Below are 21,093 nucleotides of genomic sequence, written 5' to 3'. Positions count from 1 at the left end.
AGTTTCTTGGTGTCCGTGTAATGGTTTTGATAAATAAGATTCAGGACAAAATAAAAACTTGACTTCTCAATTCATGAAATGAAAAGAAAGACAATTAGACAGGTTTATGACATTTCAGCTGGTAATGATACTGTTTATCTTTTTTTAAATTTAACAGTTGCACGATAGTCTATCGTGAAGGTGAGGAGGCATGCATTAGGGCTGTTTAACTGCAAATGTTCGGGCAAACAACCCAAACTGACTGGCAAATGTTAAAATGAGCGAATTTACAACATAGTCTGATGAAATGTAGCTAATTTAGCCTTAGCCTTGTGCTTTATCGAGTGCTTATCTTTGAGCAGTCTTTTATTATTATTATTCCTTCCATCCATTTTCTTTTCCCATTTATCTTCTTTTAATCTTTTTTAAGTCTTTTAATATTATTATTATTTTTATTAACTTTACTCACTAAAGTTGTGCTATCGCATAGCTGGACTTATTTGTAAGTGTTTCCTAAGGTTTGATGGACCGTTTTTGAACACTAACACTTTCTGGTGTTTTGGTTTACATAAGAGGTATCTGCAGCCCGTTGGGCAGCACAATATTGTGCTACCTGTCGGCCGGTACCAAGCCCGGATAAATGCAGAGGGTTGCGCAGGAAGGGCATCTGGCGTAAAACTGTGCCAAACATATACAGTGAAGAAAATGAGTAGTTGAACACCCTGGTATATTGCAATATCTCCCACTTAGAAATCATGGAGGGGTCTGAAATTTTCATCATATATGCATGTCCACTGTAAGAGAGATCATCTAAAAGAAATCCAGAAAATCCCAATGTATGATTTTTTTAACAATTTATTTGTGTGATACAGCTGCGAATAAGGGTTTGAACACCTGTCTATCAGCTAGAATTCTGACCCTCAAAGACCTGTTAGTGCGGCTTTAAAAGTCCACCTCCATCCCATGTTTTATCCAGAATCAGATGCACCTGTGTGAGGTTTTTAGCTGCATACAGACACCTGTCCACCCAATACAATCAGTAAGACTCAAACTTGTCATATGGCCAAGACCAAAGAGCTGTCCAAAGACACCAGAGACAAAATTGTACAACTCCACACGGCTGGAAAGGGGTACGGAGAAATTGCCAAGTATCTCGGTGAAAAAGATCTACTGTTGGAGCAATCATAAGAAAATGGAAGAAGCTAAACATGACGGTCAATCTAATTGGAATGGAAACCCATGCAAGATATCACTTCGTGGGGTCTCATTGATCCTTAGAAAGGGGAGGAATCAACCCAGGACTACACGACAGGACTTGGTCAATGACCTGAAAAGAGCTTGGACCATCGTTTCCAAGGTGACTGTTGGTAATACACCAAGACGTCATGGTTTGAAATCATGCACGGCACGAAAGGTTCCCCTGCTTAAAGCAGCACATGTCAAGGCCCGTTTTCCAATTACCATTTGGATGATACGGAGGAGTCATGGGAGAAGGTTTTATGGTCAGATGAGATCAAAATGGAACTTTTTGGTCATAGTTCCACTAACCGTGTTTGGAGGAAGACGAATGATGAGTTCCATCCCAAGAACACCATCCTTACTGTGAAGCATGGGGGTGATAGCACCATGATTTGGGGGTGTTTTTCCTGCACATGGGACAGGAGGACTGCACTGTATTAAGGAGAGGATTACCACGGCCATCTATTGTGAGATTTTGGGGAACGACCTCTTTCCTTCAGTCAGAGCATTGAAGATGAGTTGTGGCTGGGTCTTTCAACATGACAATGACCCAACGCACGCAGCCAGGAAAACCATGAAGTGGCACCGTAAGAAGCATATCAAGGTTCTGGCGTGGCCTAAACCAAATAGAAAATATTTGGAGGGAACTGAAACTTCATGTTTCTCAGTGACAGCCCAGAAACCTGTCTGATCTAGAGAAGATCTGTGTGGAGGAGTGGGCCAAAATCCCTCCTGCAGTGTGTCCAAACCTGGTGAACAACTACAGAAAACATTTGACTTCTGTGGTTGCAAACAAAGGCTACTGTACCAAATATTAACACTGTATTTCTCAGATGTTCAAATGCTTATTTGCAGCCGTATCACATAGAATAAATCTTTTGAAAAAACATCCATTGTGATTTCTGGATTTTTCTTTTTAAATTATCTCTCTCACAGTGGACATGCACCTACGACGAAAATTTCAGACCACTGCATGATTTCTAAGTGGGAGAAATTGCAATATAGCATGGTGTTCAAATAATTATTTTCTTCACTGTATGAGCGTTCATCATACAGTTCATACACATACAATTCCATAACGGTTAGGTCGTGGCCCGGGCTTCCTACGCCCACCCCCGGAAATGTTAATCTGCAAGGCGTAGGTAGAAATTCATATCATGTAGGTCCGAAGACAAAAAAGAGGAGGAAAGCAGCTTAGTCGACAGAAGAAGAGAAATGCACAGACCATACAACTGTGTGTCGGGACTTTGAATGTTGTGACTATGAAAAGGAAACGCTCAGGAAATAGCTGACATGATGATTAGGAGAAAGGTTGATATATTGTGCATCCAAGGGGGCAAGTGGAAAGGGAAAAATGCTAGAAGTTTAGGTACAGGGTTTAAATTAATTTATCATGGAGTAGATGGGAAGAGAAATGGAGTGGGGGTTATTTTAAAAGAAGAGCTGGCTAAGAATGTCTTCCAGGTGAAAAGAGTATCAGATCGAGTAATGATGATGAAAGTGGAAATTGAGCGTATTGTGTATACTTTAAGGAACTAGACGAAGTAGTCAGGAGCATCCCAGAGAGAGAGAGAGAGAGAGAGAGAGAGAGAGAGAGAGAGAGAGGAGAGAGAGAGAGAGAGAGAGAGAGAGAGAGAGAGAGAGAGAGAGAGAGAGAGAGGAGAGAGAGTGTTGTGATTGGTGCAGATTTACTGGACATGTTGGCGAAGGAAACAGGGGTGATAAACAAGTGATGGGTAAGTACGGCATTCAGCAAAGGAACTTTTAGGGGCAGATAGTGGTGGACTTCGCAAAAAGGATGGAATTGGCAGTGGTGAACACTTATTTCCAGAAGAGACAGAAACATAGAGTGGCCTACAAGAGTGGAGGTAGAAGCACGCAGGTGCATTATATTTTGTGCAGATGGTGTAATCTAAATTAGGTTACCGATTGTAAGGTAGTGGTGGGGGAGAGTGTGGCTCAACAGCATAGGATGGTGATGTTTAGGATGACTCTGGTACCGGGTAGGGAGATTAAGAAGACAAAAGGTAGAGCAGAGAATCAGGTGGTGGAAGTTGAGAAAGGAAGAATGTTGTGTGGCTTTTCGGAAAGATGTGAGACAAGCTCTAGATGGTCAGGAAGAGCTCCCAGAAGACTGGAATACTACTGCCAAGGTATTCAGAGAGGCAGGAAGGAGAGTGCTTAGGGTGTCTTTTGGTAGGAAAGCGGAGAAGGAGACTTGGTCTTGGAACCCCAAAATACAGGAAGTCATCAAAGGAAAGCGATTAGCGAAGTAAAAGTGGGAAAAGTAAGAAATATTTTGAGATGCGTCGTAGGGCAAAGGAGGGGTGGCAAAGGCTAAACAAGAGGCGTATGATAAAATGTACACCAGGTTGAATACGAAGGAAGGAGAAAATGATCTCTTCAGGTGGCCAGACAGAGGAATAGAGATGGGAAGGATGTACATCAAAAGGTGATTAAGGATAGCGATGGAATATGTTGACTGGTGCCAGTAGTGTGCTTAGTAGATGGAAAGAGTACTTAATGAATGAAGAAAATGGGAGAGAAGGTAGAGTAGAAGAGGCAAGCGTGAATGCCCTGAAAGTGGCAATGATTAGTAAGGGGGAAGTTAGAAAGGCACTGAATAGAATGAAAAATGGAAAGACAGTTGGTCCTGATGACATACCAGTATAGGTATGGAAGCAATTTGGTGAGGTGGCTATGGAGTTGTTGACCAACTTATTCAATAGAATACTAGCAGGAGAGAAGATGCCAGAAGAATGGCGGAAAAGTGTGCTAGTCCACATTTTTAAGAACCGAGGCAATGTTCAGAACTCTGGAAACTCTTCTTTTTCTTCTTTTTTCTTCTGGCTTGTCCCGTTAGGGGTTGCCACAGTGTGTCATCTTTTTCCATTTAAGCCTATCTCGTGCATCCTCCTCTCTAACACCCACTGTCCTCATGTCCTCCCTCACAACATCATCAACCTTTTCTTTGGTCTTCCTCTCGCTCTTTTGCCTGGCAGCTCCATCCTCAGCACCCTTAATGAAAAAGTGATCCGTTTTTGTCTTCTTTACTGCAGCATCCAAACTCATGTTTGTTAAAGGTCCAATGTCGTCAAACAGATGATTTTTTGTATATTATTAATGAAAACAGCCAATATGATCCCATGTGTTTTTTCACCACAAAACATGATTTTGACGTGTGCAGCTTTTTGTAACTCCTGCCATGAAAATCCTCTCAGGGATTTGATTTTGAGAAGAAGCAGGAAGTGACGTAAAGGACAGCGGCGCCCCCTCGTGGACTCGTTTGTTTCCATTAGTTTTACCTCCGGGAAGGTAGCTCGTTGTTCCTTCGTGTTAGCCAAAATGCCAGCGCATTGCATTTCTGGACATTGCTTGAACACTCGGGAGAATGGATTTACCGTTCATAAGTTTGAAAGAGACCCTGTTCGTTGTGAAAAATGGATTGCATGGGTGCAGAGGACAAGACCTTTGTGGGTTCCAAATAACAGGTAGGTGTGTATGCAGCTACAAAAAAAAAAATAATAGTTTGGGGCGGACCACATAACCGGTCTCTCATAACGTAACAAAAGATCTGCATATGAAATGTGTCGATGTGCGCGTCGCCCAGCCAACAATGTCTCACTGAGCCTCATCTCGATAGTGTTCATCGCGTACTGCGGTGACTTTGAACATACCCCTAAAAGCAGCATAGCTCGGCTCCACCTCCTCCTTATATGCCACCGCGTCGAGCTTTGCGACGGGGCGGCTCTGAAGAACTCAGCCGAGAATGCATTAGTCAGTCGCGTGCGCGCATAAAGCGCCCCGGCTCGACTGTGAGCACCCCCCTAAAGCAGCACCGCTCGGCCCTGTCATAAGACACACCGGCCGGCTGCGATGAGCCGCGATGGCTCATGTCTCCCGCAAAAGTTGATCGGGCGGGATGCGGTTTGGCCGTTATTGGATATCATCTGAATATGGCTTGAAACAATAGTATAATATTGTCCTGAGGGCTCGAAACAATAATGTAATATTGCCCCGGTAACTTCACTCAGTTGTGTGATGTTGTCCTTTTCGAAAAGAGCTTCGGTGTCAGAAGGGAAGTCGGAAAAATGCGAATATCTCTGTTGTTCGGCTTCCATAGTAGCAGGCACTGCGCGTTTCAACGACGGAAGTGGCGATGACGTCAAGGACAGAGGACGCGAATAATATGGCGACCATTTGGATGTCGAGGGACACTCAATTGCGCAACTTTTTGCATGGATGACGCGCTCTCCACTCAGTTTTTTTTCGTATAGTTATTGAAGTGAACACTGTTATATGTATTTTTCATTACAATATCTATTTTAGAATGTATAGGATGACAGTCCCACTTTAAGATTTCTTAAGCGAAAGCTTAAAATAGGGGGAACTCACTGACAGCGTGTTTTCCTGTACTGTTGTTGTTTGCACATGTGCGGTGAGCTCCAGTTAAAAAAAAAAATACGGCTGATGTCTTTTTTTTTTCGGCACGCCATTGCGATCGACCAAAACTGCCTCGCGATCGACGCATTGAGCGCCCTTCCGTAAACCATGTACTCCACACGTTTTGGGAGTACCAAGATGGCGGTCAACTGGCTTCAACCAATCGAGACACCGCTATGTATGCGCTCTCCATCTTTTTTCTTTGGATCAGTGGTGTGGTTGGATTAACGGCACTCTTGCAAGCACACACAAATCCCTACGGAGCCCCTGACTGGCCATTTAAGAAAAAAAAAAAACCTGCTAAATCGTGGCCACAAAATAATGTAATAATTCCCACAAATTAGTATTTCATCATCATGAATTAACAATTGCTTCTCTGTTTTTTTTTTTCACTCTAAGGGCCACTCACGGGGCTCCGTACCATGCGTGTCTTCTTCTGCATCTCTCAATTTCCCCAAACAGATTACATGCATTACTGATACTGTCACACCACACACACGCACATAAAACATATAAAATGCTGGATTAATAAAGTAATTAACCTTCTTGGAAAATGTAACAAGTAGAAATAACCTTTATTTATGTTGAAAATGTAACGGAATAAAAGTCTTCCGAGCAATAAATACTTTGAAAAGTACAAAGCACCTGAAAATGTACTTAAGCTTATTGTCAAAACCCCTTGAATTTTATGGGTATTGTTGTTTCTGTGTCCTGTATGATACTTCGTGGAATCCTTACCTGATGTAACCTCCACATTTATTGTTGATGTATCTTGCACTGTTTCATCTTTAATAAACCATTACTTTGTATGTGTTGTATGTGTATGTTCTTCTTTATCAGGTCCCAGTGGAGGTGAAAATCTTGGGACATTTTGTCGAGTCAAAATCATCAAATTTGTGACTCCTGTCCTTGTCATCTGACTCGAGTTCACACCTCTTACCACAACTATCAAAATTTATTGTTAATGTATACAGAAGCTTTACAGCATGATTTAACAGAACGCTGGCTTGTTTACATACCAAGCACCGGTGTCGATACCATACTTTTTGTTCTTTTTGTTGTTCTCAACACAATACAATATATTGCCGCGATCTATTGTTAGAATTGACATAGTAACTTGTGCATTCACTGGTGACATGTTTTCTGGTTACACCTCTCCGACAGTGTTTTTGACAAGATAAAGCCCAGTGATCGTAAAAGTCGGGGTACGGTGCCATCGGAATAAATGTCGTGTAATGTTGCCGCTGCCTGGCAAAGATACGGCAAGATCTTGTGGCAGTAGTTTGACATAGTACTATCTTGAAAGACTAAATTTGTCTTGTATAGTGACAATCCAGGCATTAACTGCCTTGCCCATGGACACGACAACGACATGTGCTCATCCCAGGTTACCTCTATAAATCAGTGAATCGCCGGATCAGGGCTTTCTGTTACACTCAATCCAATGCCACCCACATAATACTACTACTAATAATAATAATAACTACACTGGACAGCTTCTGATGTTGTGTAATGCTAATAATTTAGATTATTAGAGTAAATCATCAAGTAAGTCATTGGATACTATAATTCCATTATATGGAAACAAAAACTTGAGTCATTTCAATTAATTATTTTAAAAAAGCTCTAACTTTCATCTTTGTTTTCTTTCTTGTGTTGCAGTTAGAGCAGATCCAGAAGCATACATGGTACCTGTAAGTCAACCAACCTTGCCAAAATCTAATGAACATTTAATATTTATCTAGGTTGTGTATCTCCAGATGTGTTACTTTTAATATTAGTTCCCAAGTCATTTACTGTAGTTTTTGGCTCCAGTGAATGAGTTGCATGTGTTGTGCTGCAGAGCTGGAAAGAATGAGCCTGAGCCTGAACAGCCCCTCCCCAGAAAAGTAGCCATCAGGATGCTGGCTACAGCAGAAGAGATCGACCCAGATGTCCTGGAGAGTATGCACTCTCTGGGCTGCTTCAGGGATAAGGACAAGCTGACCAAAGACCTTCTCTCTGATGAGTGAGTGAGAAGTAGACAGACAACCTGCTTGGTGTAGGAATAAATGATGCAGCAGTAACAGGTTCCACTGTTCTTATATTTTTAGTGTTGGTGGACCCACTGTTGTATCAGGATGCCCTTAGCTCTTTGCCTTTCCTTTCTCCTTAGTGACAATCAGGAAAAAATGATATACTTCCTTCTGCTTGACCGCAAGGAAAGATATCCAAGTCACGAGGACCAGAACCTTCCTCCACGGAATGACATTGGTAGGTTCATCCGAACCGAAACAGAGGTACGACATTCATGGTCCACAGAAGATAGTGACTTAGATTTAGAATGATCTTTGAAAATTCATCCAGTGTCATCACTGTCTCATTGTTGGTTTTATCCAGGAAATTGGTTTCTGTTTGTTAACATCTCATCTAATGTAGTTTCTTTACATTTTGAAGATGTGTCAACAATCAAGCTTTCATAAAATTTTGTGTAGGGTAAATTGGATGTTAAAGATAAACGCCATTATAGGTTAAGGAGTCACCTTGGGCACCCGGGTGTCTAGCCTTTTAAGTGTAATGGGCGAGTGGTACAACTAAACAACTCCAGGGAAGTTTGGCGACAATTACAGGACTTTCTTATAGAATGAAAGAGAAGCATATGCAACAGAACAGGATGCATTGTTCGTTTGTTTAACACGAGGGTTACGTTCCAAACCATATCGGCATTAAGTGAAGTGAATAGATTTTTTTTTTCATCTTTTATATATATTTTCGTTCATTACCCAGTACCTTTTTTTTTCCTTACAGGATTTTTTTTCATTTACAGCCTGTTTTTTTCATTTACAGTGCATGTTGTTTTTTTTTTTGTCCATTTACAGTTTTGTATTTCTTTTTTTGTTTAGTGTTTTTTTCCTTTCTATGATGTTTCAACACTGTTAAAACCCTAACTGCACACTATTAACTTTTCTTAGACAGGCATCATAATTTTTTCACATTGCTCTTGTTTCAACACTCTCTTAGTTCAAAACGTCATCATTGAAAAAAATAGGACACTCCTGTATTCTATAATGAAACCAAAGATCAAAACCCATTTGTGGCCAAAATATTTATTTGAGAAGTAAATATTTAAACGTCACTCCATCCATTTCCCTCAGCTATATCTAGGATAAGCATTTTCCTATAAAAAGACAATTGTTAGAGATTTTAGAAATAGCAAATTTTATTTTAATGATCAATTTTTGAGGTTGGACACAAGAGAAATCATTACTAGCAACTGGCCATTCCCTTCCGCAGCTCTGCTGTAGCGTCTTTTTCCGCTGAAGCACCTTGTTGCAGGTGTATGCTTGCAAGTGAAAAACAACTATGGATTGTTGTTTGTGCTCTTTTTTCTTCTGGGTGAGAATATTCTCATAAACAGACATGTCAGCTTCGATTATGTTTGAGAACTGATGCCTTGACGGAACGCCGCGTGCCTCACTGGCCATTCCCAATACGGAGGGTGGGTGATAGCACCACCATGGAAGTTACAATAAGTAGATAAAAGCAACCTGTTTAGATTCAAGATCTGTACTACTTTTCACAGATCTGCAGGCTTTGTCAACATTTTCGTCTATTACAATATTAAGTACGAAACGCAAAACTCAATCGAATGTGAGCATGCGTGCATCACATGCTGTCACTCTTTATATTTGCATTTTTGGGCAAATGGTTCCATAACTTCAAGCTGAAGTGAAATGGGAAATGTCCCAGCGTGTCTTTTTCTTCACAACTGAAGAAATTGTATATTTCTCCAGAAGCTGTCTCATCGCAAAATTCACAAAAATGAAGCTAAACATTTAGAATACTCATGCACTTTTGTCTCGAAATGCAGACATGAGAGTTCTGTAATTTAATTGTCCATGTTTAACACAAGCGATGGTCACATGGGGTCTAACTTGTAGTTTCTTCTGGAATGATCAGATTTTAGAAATGAGGACTGATGTGAATCCAAGTTAACACCAGATGCCTGTTTTATTAAACTGCTGACCAGACTTGTGGGTAAATAAAAGAAGACCTGTTCCATTCCTCTGACTAGTTATTAATCCCTTCCTCCCCCCAGTTGCAGTGTGAGGATCATCAGAATGAAAATCATCTTTACTTTGCCAAGTACGTGTGTCAAAAATACACAAGGAATTTGGCTCTGGTAGTTGGAGCCACTGTATTATGGCATACGTTGAGTACAACAAATAAAAAGACAGTCATGAAGCAATTGAGATTGCTAGTAATCTGGCAATGCAGGTACCTTTTTTTTTTTTGACAAGAAAGATGAAGAGTCCTCTAACATTTAGACCAGTTAGAATTTACTGCAATGACCATTGTGCAAAGGGTGCCAAGACTTCAAGGAATGTGTGCCGTTTAAAGTGACTAGTCATGTGATAATCTGTCGATTGTGCAAAGGTTGCAGATACTCCTCAGTCGATTGCGTATTGTGCAAAGGTTGCAGATACTCCTCAGTCGATTGCGTAAATGTTGCAGATGCTACTCAGGAAAGAGTGGCAAGGATGTGTCAACAACAGATGTGCAAATGCTGCAGAATGTGACAACAAACTCAAGACAAAAAACTCACAGCTTGTTGCAAATGAAACATAAATTAGCTGTTTAAGAAGCTGCAACAAGGAAGCGCTTTGAATGTCTGCTAGCTTTGGTTTGCATTGTTCAGTCGTGCCTACCTGAGGGAAGAAGCAGAAAGAGCTTGTGACCAAGATGTGGAGGGTCTGAGAAGATTTTACCTGCTCTTATCTTAGTTCACGGGTGTCAAACTCAAAGCCTGGGGCGCCACATGATTTTATGTGGCCCACAAAGGCAAATCTATGTTGTCAACTTCCATGGTTCTTGTGTAACTCTGGACCAAAATTTCAAATTGTCATATACTGGAAATGATAATGAGCTATTGCGAGTATTTTTGCGTTACCAAACATGAAAAATAGTTGAAAAACTCATTACCTGTGATTTCTGTTTCCAAAAATAGTTCATAAATTGATGTAAATATGAACTATTTTTGGAAGGTAATTAAATATTTTTAGGGTTTAAGATTCATAATGGTCTTTTGAGGGAAACCACAACTACAGTGTGGCCCTTGACAAAAATTGGTTTGACACCCCTGTATTCGTGTAGTGTGCACTTCATTGAGAGTAGGTCGGGGTGCCGACAATCCTTTCAGAAGTTTTGATTTTCTCTTACATTCGTAGTTGGTGCTTTTTTTCTGGGTGTACCAAACCAGACTGTGATCCAGGTACATAATACTTATTCAATGATACCTGTGTTGAACTATCTGAAGAGCTCTCATGGCCATACTTCCTTAGAAGACACAGGAAGTACATCCTCTGCTTGGCATTTTTGAGGATGCAGTTGATGTTTGGATCCTACTTCAGGTCCCGAGAGACTAATTCCTAGGAACCTAAAGTTTTCGACCGTTGGCACAAGCCAGTTGGACAGTGTGAGGGGCACCTGTGGTACAGGATGCCTCCTGAAGTCTACAATCATCTCTAGAGTCTTGAGTGGATTCTACTCCAGGTTGTGTCAACCACACCAAAGCTCCACCCTCTTCACTTCCTGTCGATACGTAGACTTGTCACAGTCTTTTATGAGGCTGATAACTGTGATGTCATCTCAAAACGTCACGAGTTTTGTAGCCAGGTCTTTTGAGGTGCAGTAATTCGTGTAGAGAGAAGAGCAGCGGCGAGAGGACACAAACTTGGGGTGCCCGGTGGTGATGGTGTCTGTAGATGAGGTGATGTTCCCCAGCGGCAGCTGATGTCTCCTGCCCATTAGAAAATCGTAAATTCACTGGCAGATGGCATGCAAGAAATTAAGATGGAGACACTTGGAGATACATACAGGATGCACGTTGGCGATGTATTCTAAGATGAAGTGCAGTCCCATGTTGGCTGCATCATTCTTAGACCTGTTTGCCTGGTAGACAAATTGCATGGGCCCTCTGATGCTCTTGAGATGGTCCAGCACAAGTCTTTCAAAGGACTTTATGACAGAAGATCTGAAGGCGACAGGCTTGTAGACATTCAGACCTTTCTTGGGGACCGAGATGATGGTGGAGCGTTTGAAGGAGCATAGTACTTCACACAGTTACAGAGGTCTGTTGAAGATCTTTGTGAAGACTGGAGCAAGTTGGTCTGCAGAGACCTTGAGGCTGGATGGGTAGACCTGGAGGTCACCTGGCCGTTCAGGGGTCTTCCATAGTGAAGCCTTTGTCAAATTGAGCTTCTACAAGGGGGATCTGTATCTGGTTTGTGCGTTCAGTTGATTTGAGACAGCCATCCAGTGACATGTGGGTCTTATTCAAAGAATAGACGAGTCTTTGTGTTTCATGTGGCTTGATATCCAATACATCAACTATTTACCGAATTCGCTGGAGCATATCCCAGCTATCTTCGGGCCAGAAATGGCGTACACTTTGAACTGGTCAACAGCTTACCTCGGGCCACATAGAAACAAATCACCATGCACAATCGCAATTTGATTACATTCTTCAGTTAACCTCATAGGCATGTTTTTGGGATGTGGGATGAAACCAGAGCGCCCAGAGAAAACCCATCCACAGGAAGAACATACAAACTGAACACAGGCGAGGCCGGATTTCAACCTGAGTCATTGGAACTGTGAAGAAGATATGTAAACCAGGTACCACCCTATTCACTCACTGATCTCAGAATTCTGCTCAGCAGACCCTCCCAGGAAGCGTGTGGACTCCCCCATGCTGAGTCGTCATGGGAAACGGAGACCAGAAAGGAAGTCGATGGAGGTGCTTAGCGTCACAGAGGGAGGATCCCCTGTCCCAGTACGGCGAGCCATCGACATGGCAAATCATGGTCAAAGGTAAGAGCGTGAGCAACATCAAAGTCTTTCCCAAAAAAAATTAACGTTATCATTGTCCAAGTTATCTAGTCCTGGATGAAAAAAGTACTGTACATCATAGTTTTACTTGCAAGGAATCCGCCTGAATTCCTGCTCTGGTTGTGAGTAGGGTCACTCGGGCCTGCTTCTTCCTCTTTGCTCCATTTCTTGTGTCCCCAGTCACCTCTGCTATGTAGGTCGACAGCATAGGATGGTGGAGTGGAGGATGACTCTGGCGGTGGGTAGGAAGATTAAGAAGACAAAGTTTGAACAGAGAACCATGTGGTGGAAGCTGAGAAAGGAAGAATGTTGTGTGGCCTTTCGGAAAGAGGTGAGACACGCCCTCGATGGACAGCAGAAGCTCCCGGAAGACTGGACTACTACAGCAAAGGTGATCAGAGAGACAGGCAGGAAAGTACTTGGTGTGTATTCTGGTAGGAAAGGGAGAAGGAGACTTGGTGGTGGAACCCCAAAATACAGGGATTCATACAAGGAAAGAGATTAGCGAAGAAGAAATGGGACACTGAGAGGACTGAGGAACGGTGAAAGGAGTACATTGAGATGCGACATAGGGGAAAGGTAGAGGTGGCAAAGGCTAAACAAGAGGCACATGAAGACATGTACACCAGGTTTGACACGAAATAAGGAGAAAAGCATCTCTACAGGTTGGCCAGACAGAGGGATAGAGATGGTAAGGATGTGCAGCAGGTAAGGGTGATTAAGGATAGAGATGGAAATGTGTTGACTGGTGCCAGTAGCGTGCTAAATAGATGCAAAGAATACTTTGAGAAGTTGATGAATGAAGAAAATGGGAGAGAAGGTAGAGTAGAAGAGGCAAGCGTGAATGCCCGGGAAGTGGCAATGATTAGTAACGGGGAAGTTAGAAAGGCACTGAATAGAATGAAAAATGGAAAGACAGTTGAAGACTAGTGGGAGAGAAGATGCCTGAAGAATGGAGGAAAAGTGTGCTGGTCTCCATTTTTAAGAACAAAGGCGATGTTCAGAAATGTGGAAACTACAGAGGAATAAAGTTGATGAGCCACACAATTAAGTTATGGGAAAGAGTAGTGGAGGCTAGACTCAGGACAGAAGTAAGTATCTGCGAGCAACAGTATGGTTTCATGCCTAGAAAGAGTACCACAGATGCATTATTTGCCTTGAGGATGCTAGTGGAAAAGTACAAAGAAGGTCAGAAGGAGCTGCATTGCGTCTTTGTGGATGTAGAGAAAGCCTATGACAGAGTACAAAGAGAGGAACTGTGGTACTGCATGCACAAGTCTGGTGTGGCAGAGAAGTATGTTAGAATAGTACAGGACATGTATGATGGCAGCATAACAATGGTGAGGTGTGCCTTAGGTGTGACAGAAGAATTTAAGGTGGAGGTGGGACTGCATCAGGGATCAGCTCTGAGGCCCTTCCTGTTTGCAGTGGTAATGGATAGGCTGACAGATGAGGTTAGACTGGAATCTCCTTGGACCATGATGTTCGCAGATGATATTGTGATATGCAGTGAAAGCAGGGATCAGGTAGAGGAACAATTGGAAAGATTGAGACATGCACTGGAAAGGAGAGGAATGAAGATTAGCTGAAGTAAAACAGAATATAGAGGTATGTGCGTGAATGAGAAAGGTGGAGGAGGAAGAGTGAGGCTACAGGGAGAAGAGATAGCGAGGGTGGACGACTTCAAATATTTAGGGTTAAACTATCCAGAATAATGGTGAGTGTGGTAAGGAAGTGAAGAAGCAGGTTGGAACAGCGAAAGGTGTCTGGTGTGTCATGTGACAGAAGAGTCTCTGCTCGGATGAAGGGCAAAGTTTATAAAACAGTGGTGAGGCCGGCCATGATGTACGGATTAGAGACGGTGGCACTGAAGAAACAACAGAAAGCAGAACTGAAGGTGGCAAAAATGAAGATGTTGAGGTTCTAGCTTGGTGTGAGCAGGTTGGATAGGATTAGAAATGAGCTCATTAGAGGGACAGCCAAAGTTGGATGTTTTAGAGACAAAATTCGAGAGAGCAGACTTCGATGGTTTGGACATGTTCAGAGGCGAGAGAGTGAGTATATTGGTGGAAGGGTGCTGAGGATGGAGCTCCCAGGCAAAAGAGCGAGAGGAAGACCAAAGAGAAGGTTGATGGATGTAGTGAGGGAAGACATGATGGCAGTTGGGGTTAGAGAGAAAGATGCAGGACATAGGCTAAGATGAAAAAAGATGACACGCTGTGGCGACACCTAACGGGACAAGCCGAAAGGAAAAAAAGAAGAAGAAAGAAGAATTTGATATTTTTATTTGATATTCTATTGTTCTACATTACAATGTTAATGTTCTATATTCTTAGAATCAAACGTTTATTGTTCTTATAAAGGATGTACCTGTATTATTATACTCTCCTGACATTACCTCTGTGCCATGAAAAACTAATGATATTATCATTCCTTGTGATAGCTTTGGGGAAAATATATCATCCTAAAAACTGCAATTATGACAGGCCGTAATATGTTATATATTGAGAATGGTAAGCACGTATATATTATACAACCATATATATTATACAAAAAAAATTGACTCACAACTTGAATAAAAATCTGTATTACTAACATAGCAGTACAACAAAAACAAAAAAAACATTTTGTGGTGTCTGGCCTTTCTTAATATCTACATCTTATATGATTTCAACCCTTTTATATGTGGGTTGTGTCTTGTTTTATTAAATAATGAATGACTGCTGATTTTCTCCCTTTTGTATATGTGCATGTAGGTCACGGTCGATCAGTGGAGCATCCTCCGGTCTGTCTATCAGTCCGCTCAGCAGTCCGAGGGTAAGCGCCTGTCTGTCCATGCCACTCTCCTTCAATGCAGCCTCACTGACTTACTATGTCATAGCGCGCATGCTTACACACATTCTGCAGTGTATTTTAGATTTTCTTCACCAGCTCACTGACTCCTATTCCTTGACTAATTGTATAAACTTGATTATGCAGTAGGATAAAATATGTGCAGTATAACAAATGAAAACATACAAAAATGTATAGAAAATAAAATCCTTGTGTAAAAGATGGATTAAGCTTGGCTCATGCCTGCACCCCACTCTGCAGGTAAGACCAGTTGACTCAGATTCGATCCAACTGTTACACTTTCATTGTGATAGTGGTTGTGAGGTCTAACGCTGAATTGTGCCCAGGAGGGCACAAAAAGATGTGTGTGTAACATTTTCTTTCAATCAGCCAAAAACATCTTTGACTATGGAAAAGGGTTCCAAAACTTTCACAATAAATACTCCAAATGGATGGATTATTTTCTTGTCTTTATCCTAAGTGGCACAGCAAATGTGTTCAAAAGTATCCATCATTGTTTCAGTGGTGTTAGCTTTTTAATTTGCTTGAATGTCTTGTATCCAGAAAGGCTTACAGAAAGATACAAACACAGGAGAAATAACGAGCTAAAAAAGTAAAGTAGCTAACCCTCAAATGTATTGGGATGAGGTTCAAACAATGCTCGTAGGCAGTAAAATCTCTGTCAACACTTGTCTTTTTTGTCTTCTTGTTTTTTCTCGGTATTTTACCCAATGGTGAAACAGAACTTAATTCATCAATTGGAGGCAGTGCTGCTACAAAGCTTTTACTCCTCCTTTCATGCCATTGTACAAGTTTTATATTTTACCCCCACTCTCGCGTTACAACTGTGAGTGGGTAAATACACAACAGTGATTGGCTATTACCGTATTTTCAGGACGACAGCGTGCACCGGTTAATATGCCGAGGTCATTCTGTGTGGCATTGTTTTTTTTTTTTTTAGTTTTTTAGTTTTTTTCCATACATGAGCCGCAGTGGACCATACACCGCGCATATAATGCACTAGTACGTTGTAAAAATTAGATGTTCACAGAGAAAGACTTGGTTAATGTTTATTTACATTCCTTGTTTCCCAACAGTGACTGTAACATAGCAGTAAAATAGCTCACACATAACAGAAAAGTCATTGTTTTTATTCATCCTCCTCCTGTTCACTGACATTGAGGTAGATTCATCTTCTATGGTCAATAGAGGTAGATTCTTTTTCAACACTCGCTAAAACTCAAGTCTCCTTTTTCTTCTCCACATTAGAATCCTCTGTTTATGCCCAAACCTGCGTGCATTTTAGGGAACAGCCATGTTTGAGCCATTTTATTCAAACAGGTTTTTGTCGTACTTTTAAACTCATTGCCACTAGCCAAAAAAGCCAACATCGGATAACAGGCCAAGAGATTCACGGCGCCAGAAAAAATTTGCGGGTTGTCGTCCGGAAAATACTTTACTTCCAAGGGGATCATCTGCATCTGCAGGAGCACAAACACAGCAAAACGTGGCATCAATGCAAAATGAACCGTAAAACTAAACATCCACAGTCCAAAAGGGGGTATCATCCCAAGCAGAACATACCGAACGATATTCGTCACATCCCTTCTGATGACCACAATATATCTTGATGTCCATGTTGTCAACAACATAATATTAGTCGAGACAGAAAATTTTTCTTTCCTAAAATAACAGCATTCTAAACTATAAAAAGACCAAATACAGCTTTCCGTGTGTGCTAGATACATATTTATAGCCTGCAGTGGGTTGGATATGGGAGTGGGATTAGGTCGAAATGAACGGCAGTGAGAATGATTTTGTGGTGACGAAGGTGTTTGTATGGGTTTGCAGCTGTGTATTCATAGTGGTTGGACATCAGTGCAATTTGATGACTCAGGAAGAAATTTTAAGCTTTCATTTATGATTTTCATCTTTTCATGAGCATGATGACAATAGACTTCAATTGTCATGTTATTCCATAATTTGCACCACACCATGACTACAAAAAAAAAAACAATTCTAACCATGCAGCTTTACTTGAAATTACATAACTATGTAGTAATTTTGCTTTGCTTTTATGCCAGCTGACTGCATCTGCTGTGTTACAGAGTGAGATAAAAATAAATGTAAGTTTCCCCTGAGCATGCCAATGTTTTTGGAAAAAAATCCTGGAAAAAAACATCTCCTCACGATGAAACAAGCACATTTTGAAGCATGGAGCAGCTAAATAGATTTGTCCTGGCAGCACAGTGGATCAGCTGCTAAAGCATTGGCCTCACAGTTCTGGGGTCCCGGGTTCGATCCCGGCCCCCCCTGTTTGGAGTTTGCATCTTCTCCCCGTGCATGCGTGAGTTTTCTCTGGGCACTCCGGTTTCCTCCCACATCCTAAAAACATGCAACATTAATGAGACACTCTAAATTGCCTTTGGGTGTGATTGTGAGTGCAACTGTTGTCTGTCTCCATGTGCCCTGTGATTGCCTGGCAACCATTTCAGGGTGTCAGCTGCGATAGGCTCCAGCACTCCCCGCATCCCTCGTGAGGATAAGTGGTGAAGAAAATGAATGGATGAGTTTGAAACCTTTGTGTGTACAGATGTGGGAAAAAAAAACAGGACTGGGCGCAAATACTTTTTCATGGCATTGTATGCTACAAACCTGGTTGAAGTTTACTGTATGAATCTTGACACACCCGGCAATTGACTGGCACCCAGTTTATGGTGTACCCCTCCTCTCGTCCAGAGTCAGCTGGGATTGGCTCCTGAACACCTGGGACGCCAGTGAGGATATGCAATATGAAAAATGAATGAATGAATTTTGACACCTCAAATAAAGGAAAAAAGAAGAATCATCTTTATTGTCATGAAAATGCATATGAAATTTGTTCTCCGAACACACACAATCGTTAGTGGAACCCGGGAACAGGGGGCAGCTGAAGCATCTGAGAGCAGTACAGGTATCAATGTCTTCCTCAAGGACACCACAGCTGTGAGTTCAGGATAATGTCCAGTGTCCAGTCGGGGTCTTAAATTTACTGTAGCTCCCCCAGTGTCAGGCGATCATCTTAACCATTGGACCACACCTGCTGAGTAAAGCAAAGGGCAACAAAAAGCAGCAAAAAGCAAAGCAAAGCACAACAAATGTATATACTTTTTTTATATACGGTAACTCAGTATGGTTCACATATTTAAAAGTATTTTAAAAAACAGCTTATAAACATTAAAAGTGCAATTAAAAAAAAGTGTACAGTCCAAGAAATATTTAAAAGTGGAAATGCACTATAAAAGCATGCGAATAAAAGACTAGTTTTAAACCTAGACATAAAAACATACAAAATTGGACCTAACAACAGTTCTGTTAGCAACTTATTCCATCTGTGTGCAGTGAAATGCTGCATCACCATGCTTGCTTTGGACTTTGTGCTCCACTATTTGTCCTGAGTTTCTCGATCTCAGAGCCCGATTGCTTTTATGTTACCTAAGCATATCATTCTTGTATTCAGAACTTGAACCGCTTAGTGATTTATAGATCGATAACAATACTTTAAATTTATTCTATTCAAGCCAGTGGAAAAACTTTCGAATTGTAATAATACCCTCTGACCTCTTTCTTCCGATCAGAACTCGAGCTGCAGCGTTTTGAATGAGCTGCAGCTGTTTAATGTTCTTTTGGGGGAGTCCAGTCAAAAGATCACTGCAATACTCAAGTGTACTTGCACAGTGAATAAGATAAGTATTGGAACACCCTGCTATATTGCAAGTTCTCCCATTTACAAATCATGGAGGGGTCTGAAATTTTCATCGTAGGTGCATGTCCACTGTGAGAGAGATAATCTAAAAAGAAAAATCCAGAAATCGCAATGTATGCTTTTTTGATGATTTATTTGTGTGATACAGCTGCAAATAAGTATTTGAACACCTGTCTATCAGCTAGAATTCTGACCCTCAAAGACCTCTTAGTCCACCTTTAAAAGACTTGGTCAATGACAAAGAGCTGGGACCACTGTTTCCAAGGTGACTGTTGGTAATACACTAAGACGTCATGGTTTGAAAACACACATGGCACGGGAGGTTCCCCTGCTGAAACCAGCACAGGTCAAGGCCCATCTTAAGTTTGCCAAGGACCATTTGAATGATACAGAGGAGTCATGGGAGAAAGTTTTGTGGTTAGCTGAGAACATAATTGAACTTTTTGGTCATAATTCCACTAACCGTGTTTGGAGGAAGACAAATGTTCCATCCCAAGAACACCATCCCTACTGTGAAGCATGGGGGTGGTAGCATCATGCTTTGGGACTGTTTTTCTGCACATAGGACAGGACGACTGCACTGTATTAAGGATAGGATGACCACGGCCATGTATTGTGAGATTTTGGGGAACAACCTCTTTCCCTCAGTCAGAGCATTGAAGCTGGATCGTGGCTGGGTCGTTCTACATGACAATGACCTGAAGCACAAATCCAGGAAAACCAAGGAGGGGCTCCGTAAGAAGCATATCAAGGTTCAGGCATGGCCTAAACCCAATAGAAAATCTTTGGCGGGAGCTGAAACTCTGTGTTTCTCAGTGACAGCCCAGAAACCTGTTTGATCTAGAGAAGATCTGTGTGGAGGAGTGGGCCAAAATCCCTCCTGCAGTGTATGCAAACCTCGTGAACAACTTCAGGAAACATTTGACCTCTGTAATTGCAAACAAAGGCTACTGTACCAAATATTAACATTGATTTTCTCAGGTTTTCAGCTGTATCACACAAATAAATCGTTAAAAAAAATCATACATTGTGATTTCTGGATTTTTCTTTTTAGATTATCTCACTCACAGTGGACATGCACCTACGATTAAAATTTTAGACCCCTCCATGCTTTCTAAGTGGGAGAACTTGCAATATAGCAGGGTGTTCAAATACTTATTTTCTTCACTGTAAATAAAAGCATGGATTAGGTTCTATTGCTCTGCTTTGCACATACAAACCTTCATTCTAGATATGGATAAGAAGTCAGTTTTTATAATTGATTTGATATGACTGTTGAAAGTTAGGTTGGACTCTATCAGTACACGAAGGTTTTGGACTTGGTCTTTGGATTTCGAAGAGAGTGACTCCAGATATTTATTGACAGCGATCCTTTTTTCTTTATTGCCCAAAACAATTATCTCAGTTTCAATGTGGTTCAGTTGAAGAAATTTTGGGTTCATCCAGTTATATATTAAAGGTTCCGATTGTTTTTTTTTTTGATGGGTCTACAGCTTGCTAACAGGAAGGCTCCCAGCATTCTATTTTTTAGTGTCCTGCAGCTTCTTTAAGACCATTAGGAAACTGGCCTGACTGAAGTGAGCAAATGATCATTTGCTGCAAATCAGCGAGCACAGACTTCACAATAGCTTTGAAAAACGCAGATGGTATTGAATCAAGAAACCTCGTTGATCATTTCAGATGCTGAACCGGTTTCTCAACAGTTTCTTGGTCAACTTTATCAAATTCTGACATGGCAATAGAATTGGTTTTGGTAACTTTGGCTATAGTATCATTCTATCATTTTGCTGATTTATCCTGATTTTTTCACTACAATTAGCAGATTCATAACATTTATCAAAAAAAAAAAGAGTATTGGTAATCATCAAAATGTTCATCAAACAAATATCCCAAGTGACCATGTGCTGATCTGTGGCACATGTAGACATTAAGTTACATTTTTTTTCATGAGGCTGATTGTTTTATGCCATTTTCACATACACAGA

General features: G+C 41.3%; 1 protein-coding gene across 5 annotated transcripts in view; it reads left to right on the top strand.

The window, feature by feature from the left end:
- Positions 1–21,093, top strand: part of LOC133498592 (serine/threonine-protein kinase BRSK2-like) — a 159,876-nt gene that overhangs the window by 119,922 nt on the left and 18,861 nt on the right. For 3 of the 5 annotated variants that reach the window (XM_061815632.1, XM_061815630.1, XM_061815634.1), the window contains 5 exons: positions 7,324–7,355; positions 7,505–7,669; positions 7,817–7,914; positions 12,360–12,513; positions 15,288–15,348. In XM_061815632.1, the coding sequence (XP_061671616.1) occupies positions 7,324–7,355; positions 7,505–7,669; positions 7,817–7,914; positions 12,360–12,513; positions 15,288–15,348 (510 nt within the window). The remainder of the gene's footprint in view (positions 1–7,323; positions 7,356–7,504; positions 7,670–7,816; positions 7,915–12,359; positions 12,514–15,287; positions 15,349–21,093) is intronic. The other 2 variants (XM_061815635.1, XM_061815631.1) reach the window with 1 other exon arrangement.

Source organism: Syngnathoides biaculeatus, chromosome 3, assembly GCF_019802595.1.
Source record: "Syngnathoides biaculeatus isolate LvHL_M chromosome 3, ASM1980259v1, whole genome shotgun sequence".
In the NCBI taxonomy this organism is placed as follows: Eukaryota; Metazoa; Chordata; class Actinopteri; order Syngnathiformes; family Syngnathidae; genus Syngnathoides; species Syngnathoides biaculeatus.
The sequence above is the reverse complement of the archived record's forward strand: the minus strand, read 5'-3'. Positions and strand labels throughout refer to the sequence as shown.